The 26,348-nt window shown below is 45.7% G+C and overlaps 1 protein-coding gene across 3 annotated transcripts in view; it reads left to right on the plus strand.

The window, feature by feature from the left end:
- LOC136621577 (complement factor H-related protein 1-like) overlaps positions 1-26,348 on the plus strand; it is a 164,391-nt gene that overhangs the window by 123,148 nt on the left and 14,895 nt on the right. For all 3 annotated transcript variants that reach the window (XM_066597149.1, XM_066597151.1, XM_066597152.1), the window contains one exon: positions 11,646-11,837. In XM_066597149.1, the coding sequence (XP_066453246.1) occupies positions 11,646-11,837 (192 nt within the window). The remainder of the gene's footprint in view (positions 1-11,645; positions 11,838-26,348) is intronic.

Consider the following 26,348-nt stretch of genomic DNA (forward strand, 5'->3'; position numbering starts at 1 on the left):
AGAGGACTACAATGTTCTCCCATTGCTTTCAATGGGGCCAGTGCTGCAGCTAACCAATTAAAAGCAATGGGATGCAGGCAACCCCCGCAGTGATTTTCAAGAAAGGGCTTGAAATATAAGCGCTTCCCTAAAAATCATCTAGCTGCTGTAAGAAATGAAAAAATATATATACATCACCTTCCGCCGCTGTCGGGGCTCCGGCGCGTCTTCTTGCTGGCTTCCTGGCACTGCTCTGAAGCACTTTCTGCTTTAAAAATCCCAGCCTCCAGAAAGTGCTGGGTCTGATTGGCTAAGCGCTCAGCCATTCATTGAATGACAGCTGAGCGTTGCCTGTGATTGGTCACAGCACTCAGTCAATCAGAGGCACCGTTCAGCCATTTATTGAATTCAGCCATTGACTGTATCTCGTTATGCAGCCTTGAATATCATGGCTGCATAATGGGATGCAATGAAACCATTAATTTCAATGGGTTTGTTTTCACTAACGGTATTCTCAGACGTTAATACTACACCTGCGAAAACATAGGTAATATTACGTGCAAGAAATATAGGGCAGGACCTATCTTAACGCCTTTCTCCTTCAAATTTGCACGCTATAACAAGGAGTTTAAATAGTCCGAAACAGAACCCAAAAAAAGATTCATGTGCATCTGTTAGAGCCCGCAAAACAGGATGAAATGAAACCATTGATTTCAATGCTGTCGTATTGACTTGTGGGATTTTCACGCAATATTACTATGCGCGAGAAAAGCTAGGACTTGCCCTGTCTTTCTCACATGTAGTTTTTCTACGTGCGAGAAAAAATAGGGCAAGACTTTTCTTCTCGCTTTTTTTTTTACCCTAGCATGTCGATATTTGCCCATGTGCTCAACTGTTTAAGCCTTCACATACATTTTACCCATATTTACACCATTACATGTACATATTGCCTACGTATACATCATTACATACATATTACCCACATGTATACAATTATACACATTACACCGTATACATATTAGGGCCAATGTGCACCTCTTTAGGGTTTCATCACAGTTATGTTTCTCTGTTCCGCTTTTGGGAATTAAAAACGAAAATAAAAGTTTCAGTTTTTCCTCTTTGATTTCAATTGGTTTTCAAAAAACAGGAAACTTTCAGTTTGTTTCTGTTCTGTTAAATATCCATATTTTTTTACCAGAACAACGGTGTCGCAGACTGGTCTATTTGTTCAAATTAAAAAACCTAATGGAACTGAAGCAAACTTATTTTTGAAAACTCACTAAAATCAATAGGGAAAAATGGAAATGTTTACGTTTATTTCCGCTTTAATTCCATTTTCAGCCTCAGAAACGGAACAAGGAAACAAAACTGACTGCAGCCCTATCATGGGCGTAAACGGGCCTTAATATGCACATGTACACCATTATATACGTATTACAGACACGTGTACATTATATGCACATATTATAAACACATACATATGACACACATATACACATTATATACACTTAGCACAAACACATACACATTGTACATAATATGGATTTATGGTTTGTACTGGCAGGAGTCCCTGCGGCTGCCTGCTGTGGTTTCTGCATGGAGTGTGCATCAAGAATTGAGATATCAATTATTTTTTTCAAATTAAAGATTTTAAATCCCCATGGAGAAAAATATGCGTCATAGTTAATTCCATCGATCTATTACTTCACTACTAGAAGCAATGGGATGAAACTAAAAGGGAGGAGACACAGATTAGATATCAGAAAAAACTTTGACAGCGAGGGTGATCAATGAGTGGAACAGGTTACCACAGGAGGTGGTGAGTTCTCCTTCAACGGAAGTGTTCAAAAAAAGCTTGGACCAGATGACCCTGGAGGTCCCTTCCAACTCTACCATTCTATGATTCCACATAAAAACAATGAGATGTGGATTTCACATAGGCTTCAACACAAAATGCATGCAGAACTCTGCAAGAAGTTTTAGCAATGTGAACGTGCTCTATGTGTGTGGCCATATAGTGTAGATATGCCAAGAATTTTCAGCTTCAAATGGATGACATTGTACTAAATGTTTTCCACATGCTGCATGGAATCAAGGCAAGGTTTAGAAGAAGTGTGGCCCTGGGCAAAATTCTGCAATACTGCGCCAACACAGTCCCATTCAGTCAGCTCAGTACATTTAAAGGAAATATGATCATGTTTTACCCCAGGTCTCAGACCCCAGAACAGACAAGACTAAATAAAAAAATGTTTATTAGATCCCAGTACTCTGACTGCTCTACATATACTGTATTGTACCTGCAAATCCAATAGACAGCAGGCAGACGGCTTATGCAGCTTCTCCCACCCTGCTCAGACTCCTAATATTATCTTAATCTTTGTGTGAATTCTTAATTAAGGAGCAGATTAAAGCTACAGTGAATTCTGTATGAAGTTTTTTGGATAACAACCAGTCTAAAGTTTTAATGATGATCTGAAGTTTAATGCAAAGACACACTGAGATTAGTACATAGATACAATACCAAAACTAAGCTTACCGCATAGATATTGTGCCAAACTAAGCTTACGGTACTGCATAGATATGGTTCCAGTATAAGGCCTACTGCATTGATAGAGTACCAGAACCAAACTTACTGGATAGGTAAGGTAGTAGAATCAAACTTATTACACAGATATGATACCAAAGCCAAGCATACTACATAAATACAGTAACAGAACTGAGCTAACTATATAGCTATCATACCAGAACCAATCTTACTAGATAGTTATGGTACCAGAACTAGGCTTACAGCGTAGAGTGGCAGAACCAAGCTTACTGCATAGATAAGGTACTAGAAATAAGCTTTTTTTTGCCTTTATTGGAAAAAAAATATCTAGTAGCATTGTTAAAAAAAAAAGGAGATCCATCAAAAAATGCATGTAGTTGGCATCCACTTTTGTCCCCTTTTCTATATGTTTTTACTGATGGTTTTTTTTTGCACATGAACAATTTGGATTTGTTATAGATTTTGACGCTCCCATTGAACTCAAATGGAAAATCAAAAAAATGTTTTAACCAATTCACAGCATACATTAACAGGCTGCAGATGTCCGCAGTGCAGGTCAATTTCCGCTGTGGATTTTCCACAGGCAATCAGGGTATGTCAACATATATAGCGTTTTCACTGCGGATTTTCCCATGTGGATTTGTGTGCAAAAATCCACAGCGTATTACAGTTTTAAGCAACGTGAATGAGATTTCAATAAATCTCATCTGCACACTGCAAAAAATAATCTGCAGCGGAAATTGAGCGGTGGTGCAGATTTTAAATCTGTAGCACATTAATTCATGCTGTAGATTTTCACTGTGGATTTCACCCCTTACAATGAGGGGATGAAATCTGTAGACAATGCACACCAAAATCCATGCAAATGCAAATGTAACATATGTGGATTTTGCCACAAATTCTTTACAGATTTTCCTGCCCAATCGCAACAAAATAGGTGGTTGATATTCGTTAGTGGACAATACCCTTATACATACATACGTAAATATATAGGCACTGTTTTACATATACATATACATCACATACATACGAGGGGGGCATACACAGACATAACTTTACATTCATACATACACTTGTACAATACCTATATTACGCCACTACCAGAGGAGCATTTATGTGTAGCGGATAAGTGGCAAGCAACAAGCAGTTTCTTGATTGGAGACAAGATGACCTGCTACTGCCACGAACACCTATCCACCTTTCTCCGCATTTGCTGTGGTGGCCATAGTCAAGTCCAAGTGGTTTGAAGTCTATGGGTGGTTTGGGCTGCCCTGGGTGCTCTGCTAGCCCTGGTTGGTCACGTAAAGTGCCAATATTGCAGTTTGTGACATCTGTAAAATCCAAAAACAGTGACAGCCCAAGACCTCCAATATGTCCTTCTAATAGTAACAACTATAACCCCCCAATACCACTAACAGCCACATACCCTCAATGTACCCTTTTAACACTGATAGCCACAAACCCCCAATAAGAGTGACAGTCATAGATCCACACAACTGAGTCTTTGGTGGACAATGTTGGAAAAAGGGTGGTCAATGGAGGCTAGATATCACTACAAGTTGGACAGCAAAGCAAGGAATCTTCTCGCCTTCCTAAAGTCCCATGGACCAGAGTTCTTCTAAATGTATTGTTGGTGAATTTAGTAACTCCCTAATCTGTGTAATCTGTAATAGGTTATTGTCATCACGTTTATTGAATCACTGATGAAAAGTTTTGTTTTTTTGATCCTGACAGAGAAATTATGTCCTAATCCTGGAGAAACTCCCTTTGTCACATTTGAACTAAAAAATAAACTCCAGTTTGTTTTTGGAGCTGTGGTGGAATACTCTTGTGTTGAGGGGTAGGTATAAAAATTCCTTTATGATACAAAATACATAAACACAACTGTAATGTGTATCTAAAAAAAACTATTGTTAAAATTGCCCCAAATTACTACTACTTAAATGAACTGAGGAGAACATAATTATAAAGATATGAGTCAGTGTAGTAGTATAACCATTTTAATGTCCATATTACAGCCAAAACACCCAGACCCCCTGTGGTTTTATTTAACATAATTTAAGGGGTTTTCCAGGGAAATACTGTTAATGACCTATCCTCAGGATAGGCCATCAACAGTTGATTGGCTGGGGTCTGCTGCTTGGGATCACGTCCGATCATTAGACCAGTTGCTCGCTGTTAGCAATACAATATGCAGGGGTCAGAGCAGAAGCTGCTGCTCCAACCCTTGTGTAGTGGCCAGTGCTTGTAACTGCAGGTGCAGCTCCCATTGATTTTAATAACAGCTGCATCAGAAGTTAAAAAGAGTTGGTCACTACACCGGGGACAGAGCAGCAGTTTCCACTCTGTACCCCAGTGTGTAGCTGCAATGACAAGAGTGGTAAGTGGTAGATCCCAGCAGATCAGCTATTATTGAACTATCCAGAGAATAGGGAGGCGTGACAGCATCAGGCAGTGCAAACAACAGATTCCTTTTTCCTCCCATAAGAACAAAAAATGGCAACGTTTCGACTTGATGAGTCTTCTTTGTCATGCTTAAGGAGGATTCAAGGATCTGTTGTTTGCACCATCTGTTGCCGTCATGCTTCCCTTGATTACGTATTATTTGAACCCTGGATCAGGTCCTTCAGTGACTGCGCATCCTTACTGCCCTACCAAAAGAGCATTGAAGATTGCGCCTCCGGCACTCCTGCATTTCTTTGACTATCCTGAAAATAGGTCATCAATAGTATTTCCCTAGAAAACCCCTCTAAAGCCACATGAAACTACCCATATTCTGTATTCACCCACATTTCATCTGAGGGTAATCTTCGGAGGTGAGATTACTTACAGATTAACCCCCAAGATAGATTCCTCCCGACTCAAGTACACAGGGACTTTCTATGCTACCCTGTTAATCCTAATATTCTGTACAGCTAGCCATTTCCTGCAAACACTTTATATACAGTACTGTGCAAAGGGTTTAGACAGGTGTGGAAAAATGCTGCAAAGTAAGAATGCTTTCAAAAATAGAAGGGTTAATAGTTTATTTTGCCAATTAACAAATGCAAAGTAAATTAACAAAACAATATATAAATTAAATCCATATTTGGTGTGATCAGCCTTTGCCTTTACAACAGCATCAATTCTTCTAGGTACACTTGTATCTTGTCTCTACCACAAGTATAGGTGGAGACCTAGTAATAGGCTGTATACGCCCACTGTACGCCCACAAGCTAGTGATTGGCTGGCTGGTGCAAGGTTCTAGCAGCGTGGGGACTGAGGTTTGCCTTGGATATAGGGTTAGGGTTAGTTTAAGTGTTAGGCTTACATTATTAGCTGTTTACACCTAATAATGTAAGGCTAACACTTAAACTAACCCTAACCCTGCATCCACGCCGACCCGTCCCCGGCAGTCTACCATCATCTCGGGCGACAGCTCTTGTCCCGCCTGCTGCAGCGGTGGCATGGGTAACCACAGCGCACATACCTGTGCGGTGGGGAGAGGAGCATGGGCTATACAGACAGCGGTCCCGGATGCAGGGGGACTAGTAGCGGAGATGACAGTCTGGCGAGGAGAGGAGTGGGGACCCCAGTGACAGGGCTCCCGGCTGCATTGGGCACAGGGGGAATGGGAGCCTAGATTCGCAGTGCAGCGTGGAGAAGAGCGTGGAGCACATTTTGAGCGGTCCCTGCCGACAGCGGCTATCGGGGGGACAGGAGTGGAGGTGGCAGTCTGCCAGGGAGAGCAGCAGGGAGCTAAATGACATCGCTCCTGGTCCAAGCGGTGGCCGCAGGATGTACGGGAGTGGAGATGGCAGTGCGGCAGCCATAGGTATGAGTTCGGCATTAGGGGGAAACAAGCTGGCCCCGCTGTCAGTGTTCCCTGCTGTTGCCACAACACCTCGCTCTCAGTGTCCTCCCTGCCGCAGTACTACCCAATCAGAAGCTAAGGGCCTGACTGGGGCGTTCCCTCCTGCTAAGTGCTGTCACACCCCTAGCTTCCGGTGTTGACAAGGTACAACAGTACCCAGTTCTTCTAGGCACACTTGCACATAGTTTTTGAAGTAACTTGGCAGGGAGATTGTTCCAAACATGTTGGAGATCTAACTACAGATCTTCTGTGGATGTTGGCTCGCTCAAATCATTCTGTCTCTTTATGTAATCCCAGACAGACTGGATGATGTTGAGATCAGGACTCTGTGGAGCCATATCATCACTTCCAGGACTCCCTGTTCTTCTTTACACTGAAGATAGTTCTTAATGACGTTGACTGGATGTTTGGTGTTGTTGTGCTGCTGCAGAACAAACTTAAATTCAATCAGATGCCTTTTATTTTTGAAAGCATTCTTACTTTACAGCATCTTTTCCACAACAGCCTAAAACTTATAGTCCTGTAGATCAAAGAAACAAAGAAAATACACTGAATATAGAGAATTAGCAGGAGGAACAAACTGCAATTACAAATGCAACATCATTATCACGCTGGCAGACGTCTGATATTGTGTGGGTTTTGTGCCAGGCTAGATCCTCGGTGCATATACATATTCTAGACTACCTTCTATTCACTGTATGCTTCTTTAAACCAGGTATCAGATGGTGAGCAAACACAGAACTCGAACGTGTACTGTGGATGGCTGGACAAATGCAATTCCTGACTGTGAAGGTAATGGTTAATAACATGTACTCCATATTTCTATGCAGATTTTCATTCCTCAAGGAGTAAACGCTGCAAAATATTTATCAGTATTCATCACTGTTTTTTGCATGCAGTTTGCTATACATTTGGGGGAGCCCAAGATATCAGCCAGTGTGACCCACTGTGGAGATACAGGGCGATCCACTGCCATGCCAGTAGGGGGTTGCACTCCTGTATAGTGTGGCGCACCTATCTGTGGTTGATGTCTTTGGTATCCGTTCACATGTGCAGACTATGTTTGTGCGGGGTTGAGTGAGTGGCTTGCACTATTATGGCTCCTGCACACTTGTTTTTCTTGCACGTTTTTTTCACAACATCGCTGCGTTTTAACATTACATAGGCACATTGACAATCGCGTGAAAAAACACAGCGATATCGAGTGAAAAAAAATGGGCAAGAAAAACGCAAGTGTGCAGGAGCCCTTAGTCTGCATTGAACAAGTAGCTCCTCCAAATTATCGTATGGCCCACTGCATTCTAGTAGGGTCTACGGCGATTGTGCCTGGCCTGCAGTCTATCAGGTGCTGCATTACTGGCTTCCTTTTCAGTGAATAACTGTGAAATTAGTTGGCGCTATACACAAAAAGATTATTATTATTAAACTATCACGGACCCTGATCTGGATGGAACTTACTGTTATGGATCGCCAGTTCCTTTATATACAATGTATATTGGTCACCTCCTTGAGCGAACCACTCATCTAAGGCCGGGCTCACACAAGCGTATCTCACAGTGCGCAGGCTGCGAGATCAACGCTCGAGAAACATAGTCAGTACCCAATGACATTGCGTACTGGCTGTGTGACGCTTTTCACCATGTACTATCATGGCGTGTATAATCGCGTAATAGGCACCATGATAGGATGTGCTGCAATTTTTCTTGCATGCGTATTTCGCGCAAGTTGTATGACCGACAACATGGGCACCTATAGCAGATTGGTACAGTGCATTATGTGTGCAAAACCCACCCGCGGAATACACTGTACCCACACGTGTGAGCCGGACCTGAAGCCTGCTGTAGATTCCCCACCTATTCTGGGCAGGAGTGTACACACCCCATCTCTAGCTAGTACTCAGTGTCTTCATGCTGCTCTTGTCATGTGCAGCACAGTATATGGTCATAGACCTGTGCAAATAATTGCCACTGAAGATCATTTTAACTGCAGGTCTGGGTGGTCCTCTCACTATATGCAACATATACACATAGCTCTGCTGCATACACAACTCAGCTAAAGATTTTAAATCCCCGCCTGCTGAATACTACACAGAGCCGTTCAGGAGAACTGCCGGCCGGCCGCGGCTGAACTCCGGCTGCAGGGAAAAGGTGAGTATAATTTATTATTTTTTTACACATTTCAGGATGCTTTTCAGGGAAGGGCTTATATTTTTAAGCCCTTCCCGAAAATTCATCCTGCGCTCGCCGGCAGCCCATTACTTTCAATGGAGCCAGCTGTATTGCCGACTCCATTGAATTCAATGGGCGAACAGCGCTCCTTTGATCAGGCCCGTTTCGGCGAAAATGCTGCTAGCTGCAAATTTTTCGGCGAATCGTCGGCTTCGGTCACGCGATTTGCGGATGCGCGTCCGTCATGCGATCCGCAAATCGCGTGAAAAAACGCCCGTCTGACCGAGTCCTTAGGCATTGTTCTGGTAATGAGTCTTTTAAACCAAAACCTGAATTAAAAAAAAATTTTTTTTCATGTTGCATCTAATTTCATTACAGTTCGCCTTTGTCCACCAGTGAAGGATGACAGTGTAAGAGTCATATCTAATGTGGGTGACGACGAATTTACTTTTGGACAGGTTATAAACTTTAAATGCAAAAATCCAAAAGACAGTCTTAAAGGGCCATCTGTGATTTATTGTACTGAAGATGGAACATGGAATATGGCTCCTCCAACTTGTAAAGGTAATTAGTCACCTGATAAGCAGAATCTTTCGTGGCCCAATTTGAAAATTTTAGGAAACAACTTTGCTATTCACGATGGAGAGTAAACTTAAAGTGACCCTCCAGACAAAATTCTGTCCGAGGACAAGAGGGCGTCCCTTCAATTCTCTGCTCTGTTTTTGGCTCTGCAGGATGGCTAAACCTAATGCACATTGTGCACGGCTCTCTGATTGGCCAGTTTGATCACGTGAGGAGTTCTGGTCAATCAGAGAGCAGTTATAAGGCATTGGTAGTCTAACACTACCAATGCACACTGGAGATTAGGTAGTCAAAAGATTTTATTAGCCATCTTGGTTGGCCCAAAACAGGACCTGATTGGAGGGACGGCAGAAAAAAATAAGTGCAGGTAATTTATTTTATTCCACTCCAGTCCCGGGACAGAATTTTGTCCTGAATCTGGAGGGTCACTTTAACCGTTTAACGAATTTCCTAAATGTTACATCATAAACAAATGTCTTGTCTATCAGCCACAGCAATGTCTCATCTATCGGCCATTTGGGTAACGGGCTTCCTCTATAAACATAGTTATTCTTCATTTTTCATAACTCAGCTTCATAACTTACTTTGGATGATGCTAAGCATATTGCAGACTAACGCACAGTAGGTAGAGACGTGCTTATTGGCGCATAACACTACTCCTCCATAATCTTTCTTCACCCTATGCCGACAAACATAGTATGTTAGGCTGAAAAAAGACATATGTCCACCCAGTTCAGCCTATTACCCCCCAATGTTGAGTCAGAAGAAGGCAAAAAAAACAAGTAGAAGCCAATTTTTCACCATTTAGCCTGACAATCGGAATATTGTAATGTTCAAGAAAGACGTCCAGGTCCCTCTTAAACTCTTTTATTGAATTTCCTCCTATGTCTTTTTGCCATTTCCATGGGTTTTTTTTCTCTAATTCACAAAAACCTTCTGGCAGCTACTAGGCCACAATCCCAGGGTGGCACAATATGTGAGAACAGAAGGCCGGAGAGTATATATTATACATATATGACCCTGTTTTGCGGAACTTTGGTTACTCCTACTCATCCCACAGGTAGCTGTGTAAAGCCTGCAAACAATTTATACTAGCAAGATCTGTGACTTTGACTAACATCTGAGGCCACAAATAGAGAACTGTAATATTCCCCACGCAACAGTGTAGTTTGTCTGCTGCTACATACGGTTACAGCAGAAATATATGCTTTGCAGATAGGTCTCCCACAGGCCACGGCACATCTGTATAGGCATATAATGTTCATGCAGCTTCTCTGGTCCCTCCAATACAACCCAGTTTATCTTCTCTGCAGGTATACAATTTTTCTCACCAGCAGATATATATCCTCTACAGAATCTCTCTCTCTAAGCACAGAGCGCATTTTGTATAGGCATACAAACGTGATGCAGTTTCTATGTTCCCACTTATATATTGCAGCTTCTCTATCCTGAGCTTATCTGTACAATAGTTGCTGGTAATACAGTGCCTATGTTATATATTGCTGTGTCATGTGATGCTGGCATCCAATAAAAGTGCTGCCCATATGCAGGATGGAAGTAACATTTAGTGATGTCATCAAGGTGTCCTGGCTGCTGATTAGCTGCATGTTGACCTCTGTCCTAGGCATTGTGGGAAATTCAATCTACTTGTCATTTCCGCAAAAAAAATCGTGTCAAATTCAGCTGATCCGATTTAGCGAAAATCGGGTTAATTTTATTGCCCTTTCATGACAAGCAACACTAATAGTTCCCCTTAGGTCTGCCGGGCTAAATGATTTTTTTATTATTTGCAGCAATATCATATGGAACTACATAAATCATCCTCCTCCTGGCTCTGTCTTCTGCCCTCTGATGTAACAAGGTGCTACTGTCAGCCCAGCAGTGCCCCCGCAACACAATTGCTTAGTTCTGCTTATGCATTTATGTCATGAATTTGGTTATATGGCAGTATTTATATTATGAGCTTGATTTTGGTATTGTATCTGTGTATTGAGATTGTTTCATACTGTACCAAAAAAGTTTGGTACTGTGTTAGCCAGTAGAGCAAAGTGTGATTGTTCCCAGTAAGAGAAACCACGTAATCTTGTAGATATGATATCCTGTAATGGCTAACAAAAATACATGATGTTACAGCAAGCTTTCGGATCATCTATGGACCCTTTATCAGCTTCATTTCATCTGATGAAGGGTCCATAGAAGATTTGAAAGCTTGCTATAACATGATATATTTTTGTTAGCCATTATAAGATGTCATATCTACAAGATTACTTGATTGCTCTTACTGGGAACAATCAAGCTTGGTTCTGGTACAGTATTTATTCACTAAGCTGCTCTAGTGTGGGTTTGCTACTTTGACGCTTTCTGCACAAGCAGAATACAGACTACTTATCAGTACAACATACACACCAATACAGGCTAATAAAAACACACAAGCGTATTATAGATACCGCCAGCTTACAGAATAAGTTGTCTGACTTGCATGCTGATTTTTAATATGATTTGTTTCATATTTTGTCAGTGTCATGCACTGTCCAGGAGAATGACATGAGAGAACACAATGTACAACTAAAGGATAATCGAGGACTAAATTATGGAGACAATGAAGATGTTCGGTTTGAATGTATTTCTGGATATAACATAACAGATCCTGCAGAGCTAATGATAAAATGTAACAACAGTATCCTGAAATATCCAACTTGCCACAAGATAGGTAATGTCACATAAGGCATGTTCTAAAGAAACAAAATCAATCATTTATTAACCGAGAAAAAATGATTTTCATCCCTATAGAAGGTGACCATGATATCGTCTAGAACAGGGGTGTCACACTCATTTTCACGGAGGGCCACATCAGCCTGATGGTTGTCTTCAAAGGGCTGACTATAATTGTAAGGTTGCCTGTCCACGGGACGATTGTTCATTGCGTTACCCACGGGTAACGCAGTGAACACTTTCCATAGCGTTGCTATGGAAAGCACAGCTGCGGTGTCCACGAATGGAGAATCATAGCGATTCTCCACTGGGTCCAGATAGGCTCACCGCAGAGCACTGACAGCTTGGTGACCCCCACAGTGGCCTCAGCAGTACTAGTGACCCCCACAGCGGCCACAGAAGTAATAGTGACCCCCACAGAGGCATCAGCAGTAATAGTGACCCTTACAGCAGCCCCAGCAGTAATAGTGACCCCCACAGAGGCATCAGCAGTAATAGTGACCCCCACAGCAGCCCCAGCAGTAATATTGACTCCCACAGAGGCATCAGCAGTAATAGTGACCCCCACAGAGGCATCAGCAGTAATAGTGACCCTCACAGCATCCCTAGTAGTAATGCTATTACTACTGGGGCCGATATAGGGGACACTATTACTAATAGTATCCCCTATATCAGTAGTGATAAAGCCCCATGAAATCCATATACTTGCCCCCTCCTCCTCCTTGTGGAAGTGCTGCTGCTCTTCTGCTCGCTGTTACTGGCGCTGATTGCAGGTGCACACTGTGACATCAGTGTGCATGTCGGAATGCCTCCTCCCTTCTGTTCTCGCGGAACTAGGGAAGGGGGAGGAGGATCCTGGGTGCACACTGATGTCACTGTGTGTACCTGAGATCTGCGCCAGTGCGTGAATACCCGCAGGGAAGCCGCAGCCCCCCAGCTGGTATTCACTGCTGTGGTGAGCGGCCGCCAGCACATGATGCCGATCCTGCTCGCGGGCCACGTTGAACAAGGTGGTGGGCCGGATTCGGCCCACAGGCCTTGTGTTTGACACCTGTGGTCTAGAAGCAACATGTATTTCTCTAAGGGTACATGCACGCTGGCTTTTTTTCTGTCCAATTTTTGGGACCGTAAAATCTGGCTTTTTCAAGAATAGCGGATGTCAATGTGGACAGCACACAGATGGGATGATCTGAGTTGTGCCTGAGTAGTACTCTTATAACTAACACCATAATCCCACTTCTCCTAAACATTTTGGTCAGGACTAGAGATTAGCGAACACCAAAATGCTCGGGTGCTCGTTACTCGGCACGAAATTTTCGCAATGCTCGAGGGTTCGTTTCGAGTAACGAACCCCATTGAAGTCAATGGGCGACCAGAGCATTTTTGTATTTTGCCGATGCTCGCTAAGGTTTTCATGTGTGAAAATCTGGGCAATTCAAGAAAGTGATGGGAACGACACAGCAACGGATAGGGCAGGCGAGGGGCTACATGTTGGGCTGCATCTCAAGTTCACAGGTCCCACTATTAAGCCACAATAGCGGCAAGAGTGCCCCCCCCCCCCCCCGCACTGTCAGCGTAAAGATCGTTCTCCTCTGGCACAGCTGTAACAGCTGTAGCAGAGAAGAACGATGTTAGCCCATTGAATTCAATGGAACCAGCAATACAGCAGGTTCCACTGAATGCAATGGGCTGCGGCGATCGCAGGATGAATGGTCGGGAAGGGGTTAAATATATAACCCCTTCCCTGCAATTCATCCAGAAATGTGATACACTAAAAATATATACCGGCGTATAAGGCGACGGGGCATATAAGACGACCCCCCAACTGTCACCTTATACGCCGGCAATACAGTGGAGCAAAGAATAAAAAGCATTACTTACTTCTTCAGACGATCTGCGGCGCTCCTGCAGACTGTCACTCCTTCCTGGTCCACGGACTAAAGCTTTCTCTATGAAAGGCTTGAAATCCCCGCCTCCAGAAACACAGCCAATCACAGCAATTCAATGACATCACTGTCATTGGCTGTGATTGGCTGAAGGCACGTGTGTTTCTGGAGGCGTGGATTTAAAGCCTTTCGTAGAGAAAGCAATGCTCTGCCGGGAACCAGGAGGGAGCGACAGCCTGCAGGAGCACCGCAGAACACCAGGAAGGAATGACAGTCTACAGGAGCGGCGCAGATCGTCTGAAGAAGTGAGTAATGCTTTTTATTCTTTGCTCCACTGTATTGCCGGCGTATAAGGTGACAGTTGGGGGGTCGTCTTATACGCCCCGTCGCCTTATACGCCGGTATATATTTTTAGTGTATCACATTTCTGGATGAATTGCAGGGAAGGGGTTATATATTTAACCCCTTCCCGACCATTCATCCTGCGATCGCCGGCAGCCCAGTGCATTCAGTGGAACCTGCTGTATTGCTGGTTCCATTGAATTCAATGGGCAAACATCGTTCTTCTCTGCTACAGCTGTTACAGCTGTGGCAGAAAAGAAGGATTTGTCTTCTATATGTTCTCAATGGGGTCGGCGCTGCTGCCGCCGGCCCCACTGAGCGCATATAGAGACGATTTATGGCCTTTAGAAGGACCGTTGGGGTTCTTGAAGCCTACAATACACCTAACACTCTCCCTATAGCAGCTCCAACACGATACCACTTTCCCTGAACTAATGTCAGAATACATCCGTAGCGAGCCGTGGGAGGGGCAGATTTCAATACTCGGGTGACACCTTATCTCCCCAGCCACTCACAGCAGGGGGGTGGTATAGGGCTTAAACGTTGCAGGGGGAAGTTGTAATGCCTTCCCTGTCTTTCAATTGGCCAGAAAAGCGCGCTAACATCTCACAGAGGAAAGTAAAAGTAACCCAAACACCGCGTGGTGCTCGTTAAGAGTAACGAGCATCCCGAACACCCTAATATTCGCACGAATATCAAGCTCGGACGAGTACGTTCGCTCATCTCTAGTCAGGACTCCAAACACCATTCACATCTGTCCTTATAGAAATAGTCTGACACATTTCTCAAGATTGTCCCCTGAAAAATGCTGTTTATAGTTACATCCAGCCCCAAATTATGACTTTTTTGTATTTACACTTACTAAAAATTATTCTATCTCAGATACTCCAGGTCTAATATTGGAATAGCGCCACCTGCTGTCTCTATTTTGTATCCAGCTATGTAATTCTTCCACCTGCTCAGACTTGTTTTTTTTCTCTGTTACACTGCATAGATTTAAAACTGAGTAGGTGTGAGCACCTTGGAACATTAAAGGGGTTGTCCCGCGGCAGCAAGTGGGTCTATACACTTCTGTATGGCCATAATAATGCACTTTGTAATGTACATTGTGCATTAATTATGAGCCATACAGAAGTTATAAAAAGTTTTTTACTTACCTGCTCCGTTGCTGGCGTCCTCGTCTCCATGGTGCCGACTAATTTTCGCCCTCCGATGGCCAAATTAGCCGCGCTTGCGCAGTCCTGGTCTTCTGCTCTCTTCAATGGAGCCGCTCGTGCAGAATGCAGGCTCCGTGTAGCTCCGCCCCGTCACGTGCCGATTCCAGCCAATCAGGAGGCTGGAATCGGCAATGGACCGCACAGAAGAGCTGCGGTCCACGGAGGAAGAGGATTCCGGTGGCCATCTTCACAGGTAAGTATAGAAGTCACCGGAGCGCGGGGATTAAGGTAAGCGCTCCGGTAAGCTTTCTGTACGTCCCTGCATCGGGGTTGTCTCGCGCCGAACAGGGGGGGGTTGGAAAAAAAAAAACCCCGTTTCGGCGCGGGACAACCCCTTTAAGGGTATGTTCAGACCAGCAAAAATTCCAAAGCATTTCTGCATAAAAACACTTCAAAATCTGCAGCTGATTTTTATAGCTACATTGCTCCCCCTCCCCTCAGAATACATGGCATTTTCAGTGCACCACAGCACAGGCTCCCCGGCAGCCTCTAGTGAGTGCCGAGCCACTGGTGATGCAAAAGTGTTCCTCAATAGTAGATCGCCAGGGACCAAAGTTAAAGTAAACCACTTCTTCCCCACGTCCCCTCTAACACATGTCCTGCACTGGCTGCAGGTTGGGTGATCGCCAGGAATCTCGAGTGGTGGGTCCCTGGGGTTTAACTACAGATAAAATATACTAAAGATAGAATGGTAGAGTTGGAAGGGACTTCCAGGATCATCTGGTCCAATTCCCTGCTATATGCAGGATTCACTAAATCATCCCAGACAGATGTCTGTCCAGCCTCTGTTTGAAGATTTAAATTGAGGGAGAACTCACCACCTCCTGTGGTAACCTGCTCTACTCATTGATCACCTTCACTGTCTAATATCTAATCTGTGTCTCCTCCCTTTTCAGTTTCATCCCATTGCTTCCAGTCTTTCCTTGTGCAAATGAAAAAAGGGCTGATCCCTCTGCACTGTGACTGCCCTTCAGATATTTGTAGACCCCTATTAAGTCTCCACTCAGTCTTCTTTTTTGCAATCTAAACATGCCCAGATCCTTTAACCGTTCCTCATAGGTCTACCAGTATGGTTTGCACACCGCTCACCATCTTGGTAGCTCTTCTCTGAACTTGCTCAAGCTTCTTTTTTTTAATTGGGGTGCCTAGAACTGGACAGTATTCCAGATGAGGTCTGACTACGGAAGAGTAGGTGTGGAATAATTACCTCACGCGATCTAGATTCTAAGCTTCTCTTAGTGCATCCCAGAATTGTGTTTGCCTTTTTACTACTGCATCACACTGTAGACTCATGTTTAGTCTGTGGTCCATTAATATACCAAAGTCTTTTTCCCGTGTGCTGCTTAGTTCAATTTCTCCCATTCTGTATGTGCTTCTTTTTTGATTTTTCTTGCCCATATGTAGAACTATCTCTTTGTTAAATACCATTCTGTAAGTCACCTCCCACTGTTCAAGCTTGTCCATATCTTTTTGAATGCTATCTCTCTTTTCTCCAGTGTTAGCTATCCCTCTAGCTTTGTGTCATCATCAAATTTGATCACCTTCCCCTCAATTTCTTTCAATTCCTTGTAGATTATTTATAAAAATGTTGAACAAAACTAAGACAGTCTTTGAGTGCAATCACTCAACTGGTTGTGAATCCACGTAACAGTTACCTTTTCAATACCATATTTGGTCACTTTTTCTATAGGGATGGAATGAGATAATTTGTTAAATGCAAAAATCAAAATATACTGTATTTACTGCATTTTCCTGATCTAATTAAAGAGAAATTCGATTCCTCTGGCAAGACTTGTTTGTTCCAACCCATGCTGGCTCTGGTTAATTACTTTATTCTCATCCAAGTACTTGCATACATGCTGTTTAATAATTTGTTGAAAGCTTTTTCCCGATATAAAAGTCAGGCTCACAGACCTGTAGTTTCCTGGGTACACCTTCTTCCCTTTTTTGAAGCTAGGGACATTTTCAGGAATTTTCAAAGATTATGGCGAGTGGTTCAGCAATTACATCTGCTGCTTCCTTTCTTACAAAATAGGAATTTGAAAGTTTGATCTTCTCAACATCATTTTTAACCAAATACCTTTTTCATCCTGAAAACATCCTATAGAATCTTTGATTTTTATTTTGCTTTTGACATAACCCCCACCCCCATTCCTTTTGGCCTCACTTTCAAGCCTCAACTCATTATTAGCATTAGCTTTTTTGACACTTGTCCTGCAATTTCTGCATTATATTTAGATATGTCCCCATCTTTTCATTTGATAAACATATTTTTCTTCCTTTTTAGCATGTATTTAAGTTTTGCATTCATCCATCCTCATCTCTTTAAATGCTTCCCACTCTTGCTTCTTTTAGGGATTGTTAATAGAGATGAGCGAACGTACTCATCCGAGCTTGATGCTCGATCGAATATTAGCGTGTTCGGGATGCTCGTTACTCGTAACGAGCACCACGCGATGTTCGGGTTACTTTCACTTTCATCTCTGAGACGTTAGCGCGCTTTTTTGGCCAATTGAAAGACAGGGAAGGCATTACAGCTTCCTCCTGTGATGTTCCAGCCCTATACCACCCCCCTGCAGTGAGTGGCTGGCGAGATCAGGTGTCACCCGAGTATAAAAATCGGCCCCTCCCGCGGCTCGCCACAGATGCGTTCTGACATAGCTGAGGGAAAGTGCTATTGTGTTGGAGCTGCTATAGGGAGAGTGTTAGGAGTTATTGTAGGCTTCAAGAACCCCAACGGTCCTTCTTAGGGCCACATCTAACCGTGTGCAGTACTGTGGAGGCTGCTTTTTGCAGTGGTGCACATTTTTTTTTTTTGGTATATCGGCCGTGCAGAGCATTGCGCCCTGCAGTAATACTCCAGGGACAGAAGTGCTTAGGCAGGGAGAGCGTTAGGAGTTATTGTAGGCTTCAAGAACCCCAACGGTCCTTCTTATGGCCACATCTAACCGTGTGCAGTAGTGTGGAGGCTACTTTTTGCAGTGTTGCACATTTTTTTTTTTGGTATATCGGCCGTGCAGAGCATTGCGCCCTGCAGTAATACTTCAGGGACAGAAGTGGTGGTTAGGCAGGGACAGAAGACATATTAATATTATTCATTGAATATAGGCAGTGGGCCTTTGCTAAAAAAATTTGGCCAAAAAATCTATTTGGCCTGCCTGTCACTGTGCTCAGTATTCTGGGTCTCTGTGTGCTGGGTGTAGTAGTTCTACAAAATCATACGCAGCCAGCTAAGTGTTACAGCAGGCTTGCGCCAAATAATTTCCTGGCTCTGTCTGGGCTCTGAAATCACCGCTGTGTTGCAGTTAATAGTGCAACACTCTGCAGTTCAGTGACATACCCCAGGGCCAGAAGTGTGGAGGCAGGGACAGAAGACATATTCATTTAATATAGGCAGTGGGCCTTTGCTAAAAAAACTTGGCCAAAAAATCAATTTGGCCTGCCTGTCACTGTTCTCAGTGTTCTGGGTCTGTGTGTGCTGGGTGTAGTAGTTCCACAAAATCATACGCAGCCAGCTAAGTGTTACAGCAGGCTTGCGCCAAATTATTTCCTGGCTCTGTCTGGGCTCTGAAATCACCGCTGTGTTGCAGTTAGTAATGCAACACTCTGCAGTTCAGTGACATACCCTAGGGCCAGAAGTGTGGAGGCAGGGACAGAAGACATATTCATTTAATATAGGCAGTGGGCCTTTGCTAAAAAAATTTGGCCAAAAAATCTATTTGGCCTGCCTGTCACTGTGCTCAGTGTTCTGGGTCTGTGTGTGCTGGGTGTAGTAGTTCTACAAAATCATATGCAGCCAGCTAAGTGTTACAGCAGGCTTGCGCCAAATTATTTCCTGGCTCTGTCTGGGCTCTGAAATCACTGCTGTGTTGCAGTTATTAGTGCAACACTCTGCAGTTCAGTGACATACCCTAGGGCCAGAAGTGTGGAGGCAGGGACAGAAGACATATTAATTTAATATAGGCAGTAGGCCTTTGCTAAAAAAATGTGACCAAAAAATCTATTTGGCCTGCCTGTCACTGTGCTCAGTGTTCTGGGTCTGTGTGTGCTGGGTGTAGTAGTTCTACAAAATCATACGCAGTCAGCTAAGTGTTACAGCAGGCTTGCGCCAAATAATTTCCTGGCGTTCCGTAAGCGAAGTCAGCCTCCAACCACAGGCCAATAAGCGGCACATTTAATTACAGCGTTCTGTTTCTGAACTACTGGTAATACAGCATGCTGAGGGGTAGGGGTAGGCCTAGAGGACGTGGACGCGGCCGAGGACGCGGAGGCCCAAGTCAGGGTGTGGGCACAGGCCGAGCTCCTGATCCAGGTGTATCGCAGCCGACTGCTGCGGGATTAGGAGAGAGGCACGTTTCTGGCGTCCCCACATTCATCACACAATTAATGGGTCCACGCGGTAGACCTTTATTAGAAAATGAGCAGTGTGAGCAGGTCCTGTCGTGAATGGCAGAAAGTGCTTCCAGCAAGCTATCGTCCACCCACAGCTCTGCGCCGTCCACTGCTGCAACTCAGAATCCTCTGGCTGCTGCTCCTCCTTCCTCCCAGCCTCCTCACTCCATTACAATGACACATTCTGAGGAGCGGGCAGAGTCCCAGGAACTGTTCTCGGGCCCCTGCTCAGATTGGGCAGCAGTGGTTCCTCTCCCACCAGAGGAGTTTATCGTGGCTGATGCCCAACCATTGGAAAGTTCCTGGGGTCCGGGGGAAGAGGCTGGGGGCCTCCGGCAACTGTCTCAAGACCTTTCAGTGGGTGAGGAGGACGATGACGATGAGACACAGTTGTCTATCGGTGAGGTAGTAGTAAGGGTAGTAAGTCCGAGGGAGGAGCGCACAGAGGATTCGGAGGAAGTGCAGCAGGACGATGAGGTGACTGACCCCACCTGGTTTGCTACGCCTACTGAGGACAGGTCTTCAGAGGGGGAGGCAAGGGCAGCAGCAGGGCAGGTTGCAAGAGGCAGTGCGGTGTCCAGGGGTAGAGGCAGGGCCAGACCGAATAATCCACCATCTGTTTCCCAAAGCGCCCCCTCGCGCCATGCCACCCTGCAGAGGCCGAGGTGCTCAAAGGTCTGGCAGTTTTTCACTGAGAGTGCAGACGACCGACGAACAGTGGTGTGCCACCTTTGTCGCGCCAAGATCAGCCGAGGAGCCACCACCAACAGCCTCACCACCACCAGCATGCGCAGACATATGATGGCCAAGCACCCCACAAGGTGGGACGAAGGCCGTTCACCGCCTCCGGTTTGCACCGCTGCCTCTCCCCCTGTGCCCCAACCTGCCACTGAGATCCAACCCCCCTCTCAGGACACAGGCACTACCGTCTCCTGGCCTACACCCACACCCTCACCTCCGCTGTCCTCGGCCCCATCCACCAATGTCTCTCAGCGCACCGTCCCGCCGTCGCTAGCGCAAGTGTTTGAGCGCAAGCGCAAGTACGCCGCCATGCACCCGCACGCTCAAGCGTTAAACGTGCACATAGCCAAATTTATCAGCCTGGAGATGCTGCCGTATAGGGTTGTGGAAACGGAGTCCTTCAAAAGTATGATGGCGGCGGCGGCCCCGCGCTACTCAGTTCCCAGTCGCCACTACTTTTCCCGATGTGCCGTCCCAGCCCTGCACGACCACGTCTCCCGCAACATTGTACGCGCCCTCACCAACGCGGTTACTGCCAAGATCCACTTAACAACGGACACGTGGACAAGCACAGGCGGGCAGGGCCACTATATCTTCCTGACGGCACATTGGGTGAATTTAGTGGAGGCTGGGACAGAGTCAGAGCCTGGGACCGCTCACGTCCTACCCACCCCCAGAATTGCGGGCCCCAGCTCGGTGCTGGTATCTGCGGCGGTGTATGCTTCCTCCACTAAACCACCCTCCTCCTCCTCCTCCTATGTAACCTCTGTCTCGCACTCAAGATGTGTCAGCAGCAGCACTTCGGCAGCAGTCGGTGTCGCGCGGCGTGGCAGCACAGCGGTGGGCAAGCGTCAGCAGGCCGTGCTGAAACTACTAAGCTTAGGAGATAAGAGGCACACGGCCCACGAACTGCTGCAGGGTCTGACAGAGCAGACCGACCGCTGGCTTGCGCCGCTGAGCCTCCAACCAGGCATGGTCGTGTGTGACAACGGCCGTAACCTGGTGGCGGCTCTGCAGCTCGGCAGCCTCACGCACGTGCCATGCCTGGCCCACGTCTTTAATTTGGTGGTTCAGCGCTTTCTGAAAAGCTACTCACGCTTGACAGACCTGCTTGGAAAGGTGCGCCGCCTCTGCGCACATTTCCGCACGTCCCACACGGACGCTGCCACCCTGCACACCCTGCAACATCGGTTTAATCTGCCAGTGCACCGACTGCTGTGCGACGTGCCCACACGGTGGAACTCTACGCTCCACATGTTGGCCAGGCTCTATGAGCAGCGTAGAGCTATAGTGGAATACCAACTCCAACATGGGCGGCGCAGTGGGAGTCAGCCTCCTCAATTCTTTTCAGAAGAGTGGGCCTGGTTGGCAGACATCTGCCAGGTCCTTGAAAAGTTTGAGGAGTCTACCCAGGTGGTGAGCGGCGATGCTGCAATCATTAGCGTCACCATTCCTCTGCTATGCCTCTTGAGAAGTTCCCTGCAAAGCATAAAGGCAGACGCTTTGCGCTCGGAAACAGAGCCGGGGGAAGACAGTATGTCGCTGGATAGTCAGAGCACCCTCCTGTCTATATCTCAGCGCGTTGAGGAGGAGGAGGAGGCGCATGAGGAGGATGAGGAGGATGGGGAAAAGACAGCTTGGCCCACTGCTGAGGGTACACATGCTGCTTGCCTGTCATCCTTTCAGCGTGTATGGCCTGAGGAGGAGGAGGAGGATCCTGAAAGTGATCTTCCTAGTGAGGACAGCCATGTGTTGCGTACAGGTATCCTGGCACACATGGCTGACTTCATGTTAGGATGCCTTTCTCGTGACCCTCGCGTTGCACGCATTCTGGCCACTACGGATTACTGGGTGTACACACACTGCTCGACCCACGGTATAAGGAGAACCTTTCCACTCTCATACCCGAAGAGGAAAGGGGTTCAAGAGTGTTGCTATACCACAGGACCCTGGCGGACAAACTGATGGTAAAATTCCCATCCGACAGCGCTAGTGGCAGAAGGCGCAGTTCCGAGGGCCAGGTAGCAGGGCAGGCGCGGAGATCAGGCAGCATGTACAGCACAGGCAGGGGAACACTCTTTAAGGCCCTGGACAGCTTTATGGCTCCCCAGCAAGACTGTGTCACCGCTCCCCAGTCAAGGCTGAGTAGGCGGGAGCACTGTAAAAGGATGGTGAGGGAGTACGTAGCCGATCGCACGACCGTCCTCCGTGACGCCTCTGCCCCCTACAACTACTGGGTGTCGAAGCTGGACACGTGGCCTGAACTCGCGCTGTATGCCCTGGAGGTGCTTGCTTGTCCTGCGGCTAGCGTCTTGTCAGAGAGGGTGTTTAGTGCGGCTGGGGGAATCATCACAGATAAGCGTACCCGCCTGTCAACCGACAGTGCTGACAGGCTTACACTCATCAAGATGAACAAAGCCTGGATTTCCCCAGACTTCTCTTCTCCACCACCGGACAGCAGCGATACCTAAGCAATACGTAGGCTGCACCCGCGGATGGAAGCATCGTTCTCTATCACCATCAAAAACGGGGACATTTTTGCTTCATCAATCTGTGTATAGTATTCATCCTCCTCCTCCTGCTCCTCCTCCCGAAACCTCACGTAATCACGCCGAACGGGCAATTTTTCTTAGGGCCACAAGGCTCAGTCATATAATTTTTCTAAACAATTTTTATACCTTTCAATGCTCATTAAAGCGTTGAAACTTCCACGTGAACCAATTTTTATTTAAATTGGGCTGCCTCCAGGCCTAGTTACCAATTAAGCCACATAAACCAAAGCGATTAATGGGTTTCACCTGCCCTCTTGGTTGGGCATGGGCAATTTTTCAGAGGTACATTAGTACTGTTGCTACACCAATTTTTTGGTGCCCTCGCCTACAGTGTAATCCAATTAATATTTGGCCACCTGCATTAAACATGACATTACCTCAGCTGTGATGGGCAATGCAATGGGATACATTTATGTACAGTGGGTGGGTTCCAGGGAGCCACCCATGCTGTGGGTCCACACGGAGTTGAACCTACATGTGTCCACTTCTAAAGAACCCCAGTCTGACTGGGGCATGCAGTGTGGGCCGAAGCCCACCTGCATTAAGCACGACATTACCTCAGCTGTGATGGGCAATGCAATGGGATATATTTATGTACCGCCGGTGGCTTCCTGGCACCCACCCATGCTGTGGGTCCACACAGAGTTAAACCTACATCTGTCCACTTCTAAAGAACCCCAGTCTGACTGGGGCATGCAGTGTGGGCCGAAGCCCACCTGCATTAAGCACGACTTTACCTCAGCTGTGATGGGCAATGCAATGGGATACATTTATGTACAGTGGGTGGGTTCCAGGGAGCCACCCATGCTGTGGGTCCACACGGAGTTGTAACTACATCTGTCCACTTCTAAAGAACCCCAGTCAGACTGGCGCATGCAGTGTGGGCCGAAGCCCACCTGCATTAAGCACAACATTACCTCAGCTGTGATGGGCAATGCAATGGGATACATTTATGTATAGTGGGTGGGTTCCAGGGAGCCACCCATGCTGTGGGTGCGCACGGAATTCCCATTGCGGAGTTGTACCTGGCTGTGACTATTTATAAAAAACCGCGGTCTGACTGGGGCATGCAGACACCTTGACAGAATGAATAGTGTGTGGCACATAGGTTCCCCATTGCTATGCCCACGTGTGCAGCTCCAGATGGAGGTGGCACAGGATTGGATTTCTCATTGCTTCTGTACAGCATTGTGGACTATCGCCCCGCCCCTTTTAAAGAGGGTCGCTGCCTAGCCATGCCAACCCTCTGCAGTGTGTGCCTGCGGTTCCTCTGGCAGACGCACTTATAAATAGACATGAGGGTGGCGTGGCATGAGGGCAGCTGAAGGCTGGGCAGGGACAGTTTGGTGTGCGCTGTGGACACTGGGTCGTGGGGGGGGGGGTTGGGCAGCATGTAACCCAGGAGAAGTGGCAGCAGAGTGTCATGCAGGCAGTGATTGTGCTTTGTTGGAGGTAGTGTGGTGCTTAGCTAAGGTATGCATTGCTAATGAGGGCTTTTCAGAAGTAAAAGTTGTTGGGAGGGGGGGGGGCCCACTCTTGCCGGTATTGTGGCTTAATAGTGGGACCTGTGAACTTGAGATGCAGCCCAACATGTAGCCCCTCGCCTGCCCTATCTGTTGCTGTGTCGTTCCCATCACTTTCTTGAATTGCCCAGATTTTCACAAATGAAAACCTTAGCGAGCATCGGCGATATACAAAAATGCTCGGGTCGCCTATTGACTTCAATGGGGTTCGTTATTCGAAACGAACCCTCGAGCATCGCGAAAAGTTCGTCCCGAGTAACGAGCACCCGAGCATTTTGGTGCTCGCTCATCTCTAATTGTTAACAATTGTGTTTTGAAAATCTCATTTTGCAATATTTCCCAATCTTCTTGGACAGGTCTGTCCTTAAAAACAAACAGCCATTGAATCCTTTCTACTCTTTTTCTGAGTTCATTAAAATCTCCCTTTCTGAAATCCAACTTTGAAGTTTGAGTCTTTTCAGGTTTTCCTCCCCATGTTATTCCATTGGAGCAGAGAGAACTGAGGATTTGTGCGTGAAAAAGGAGCAACTAGAGCTCCGAAATACGTTGCACCCTTCTGTTTGTCAATAAGAATATCTGTTTATGATCCTTTTGCTGAGCTTCTATCATCCTTTATGACTACTCTGCATTGATTATATAAGAGGTCTATTCACACATGTAGGCCATATAATTGTGTCTACTTCTTGGAGTTCTACCGGTTCCCTTTGCACAGGAGTCTTTTTTTCTCTTTTTGTCTATACCTTATTACTTCTGGGGGTTCCTGACACCCCAGACTTTTCCCCAAGCATGCTCTCCTTGGATGTCTCTTTGGGACAGGGTATCCTTCACTGACATACCCCTTATTTCACACCTTTTGGCCCCTGCATAAAAAGCTGATACAGGTTGATTCCTTCAAAGATCTGGCTGCAATCAACAGAGGCACTGTCCTGACCACCCATTGGCTTATCTAAAATTTAAGGATAGCATGATCACTGCCTCCTAAGCTCCCAGCCACCCATACTTCCTTAACCATTTCCTCTCCATTGGGAAGAATTAGGTCCAAGATAGCAGATCCCCTTTTTTTCTCTTCTACCTTTTGGAAGATAAAGTTGTCAGCAAGAGCGGATAAGAATTTGTTGGATCCATTACTTTTACCTGAGAGAGATTCCCAACAAATGTCTGGATAGTTAAAATCTCCCATAATCACTATGTCATGCTTTTTTGAGAGCTTGGCCATCTGATGTAGAAAGAATTCATCAATATCTTCTGCATGTTCAGATGGCCTATACTAAATGCCTACAATGGTGTCCTTTCTGTTGTTCTCTCCTTGTATTTATACCCAAACAGTTTCTACAGAACTACCATGCTCTGAAGTTTCAATCTCTGTGGAGATGAATGTTTTCCTAACATACAAAGCAAGATCTCCTCCCTTTTATTGGTTTGTTTCTTGTATCCGTCAAGCCTTGTATTCCTATCATGTGTATCATTTCACTAAGTTTACGTCATATCTTTGACATCATATTTCTCTTCCTGTGTTAGGAGCTCCAATTCTCCTTGTTTGTTTCCCATGTGCTGTGCATTTGTGAAAAAACAATTTAGTTTGTGATCGGTGTCTCTTGCTCCTCTACTTTCCTTCAGATTTTTTGGTATTTGTTATTTCTTTACACTTCTAATAGGAAGGGTCTCAATTGTATTAACTAGCTGTATATTTTTGCTTGGCCTTTCACTTCCCTTCCCAAATTGTTATAGTTTAAAGCTCTCCTAATGAGTGTAGCAAGGCACCTACCAAATATATGCTCTTCTGTCTTTTTAAGGTGCAACCCATCTCTAGCAAGGTGTCCGTCATATAGGTAATTCACTTCACGTTCTAGAAATCT

Source organism: Eleutherodactylus coqui, chromosome 3, assembly GCF_035609145.1.
Source record: "Eleutherodactylus coqui strain aEleCoq1 chromosome 3, aEleCoq1.hap1, whole genome shotgun sequence".
In the NCBI taxonomy this organism is placed as follows: domain Eukaryota; kingdom Metazoa; phylum Chordata; class Amphibia; order Anura; family Eleutherodactylidae; genus Eleutherodactylus; species Eleutherodactylus coqui.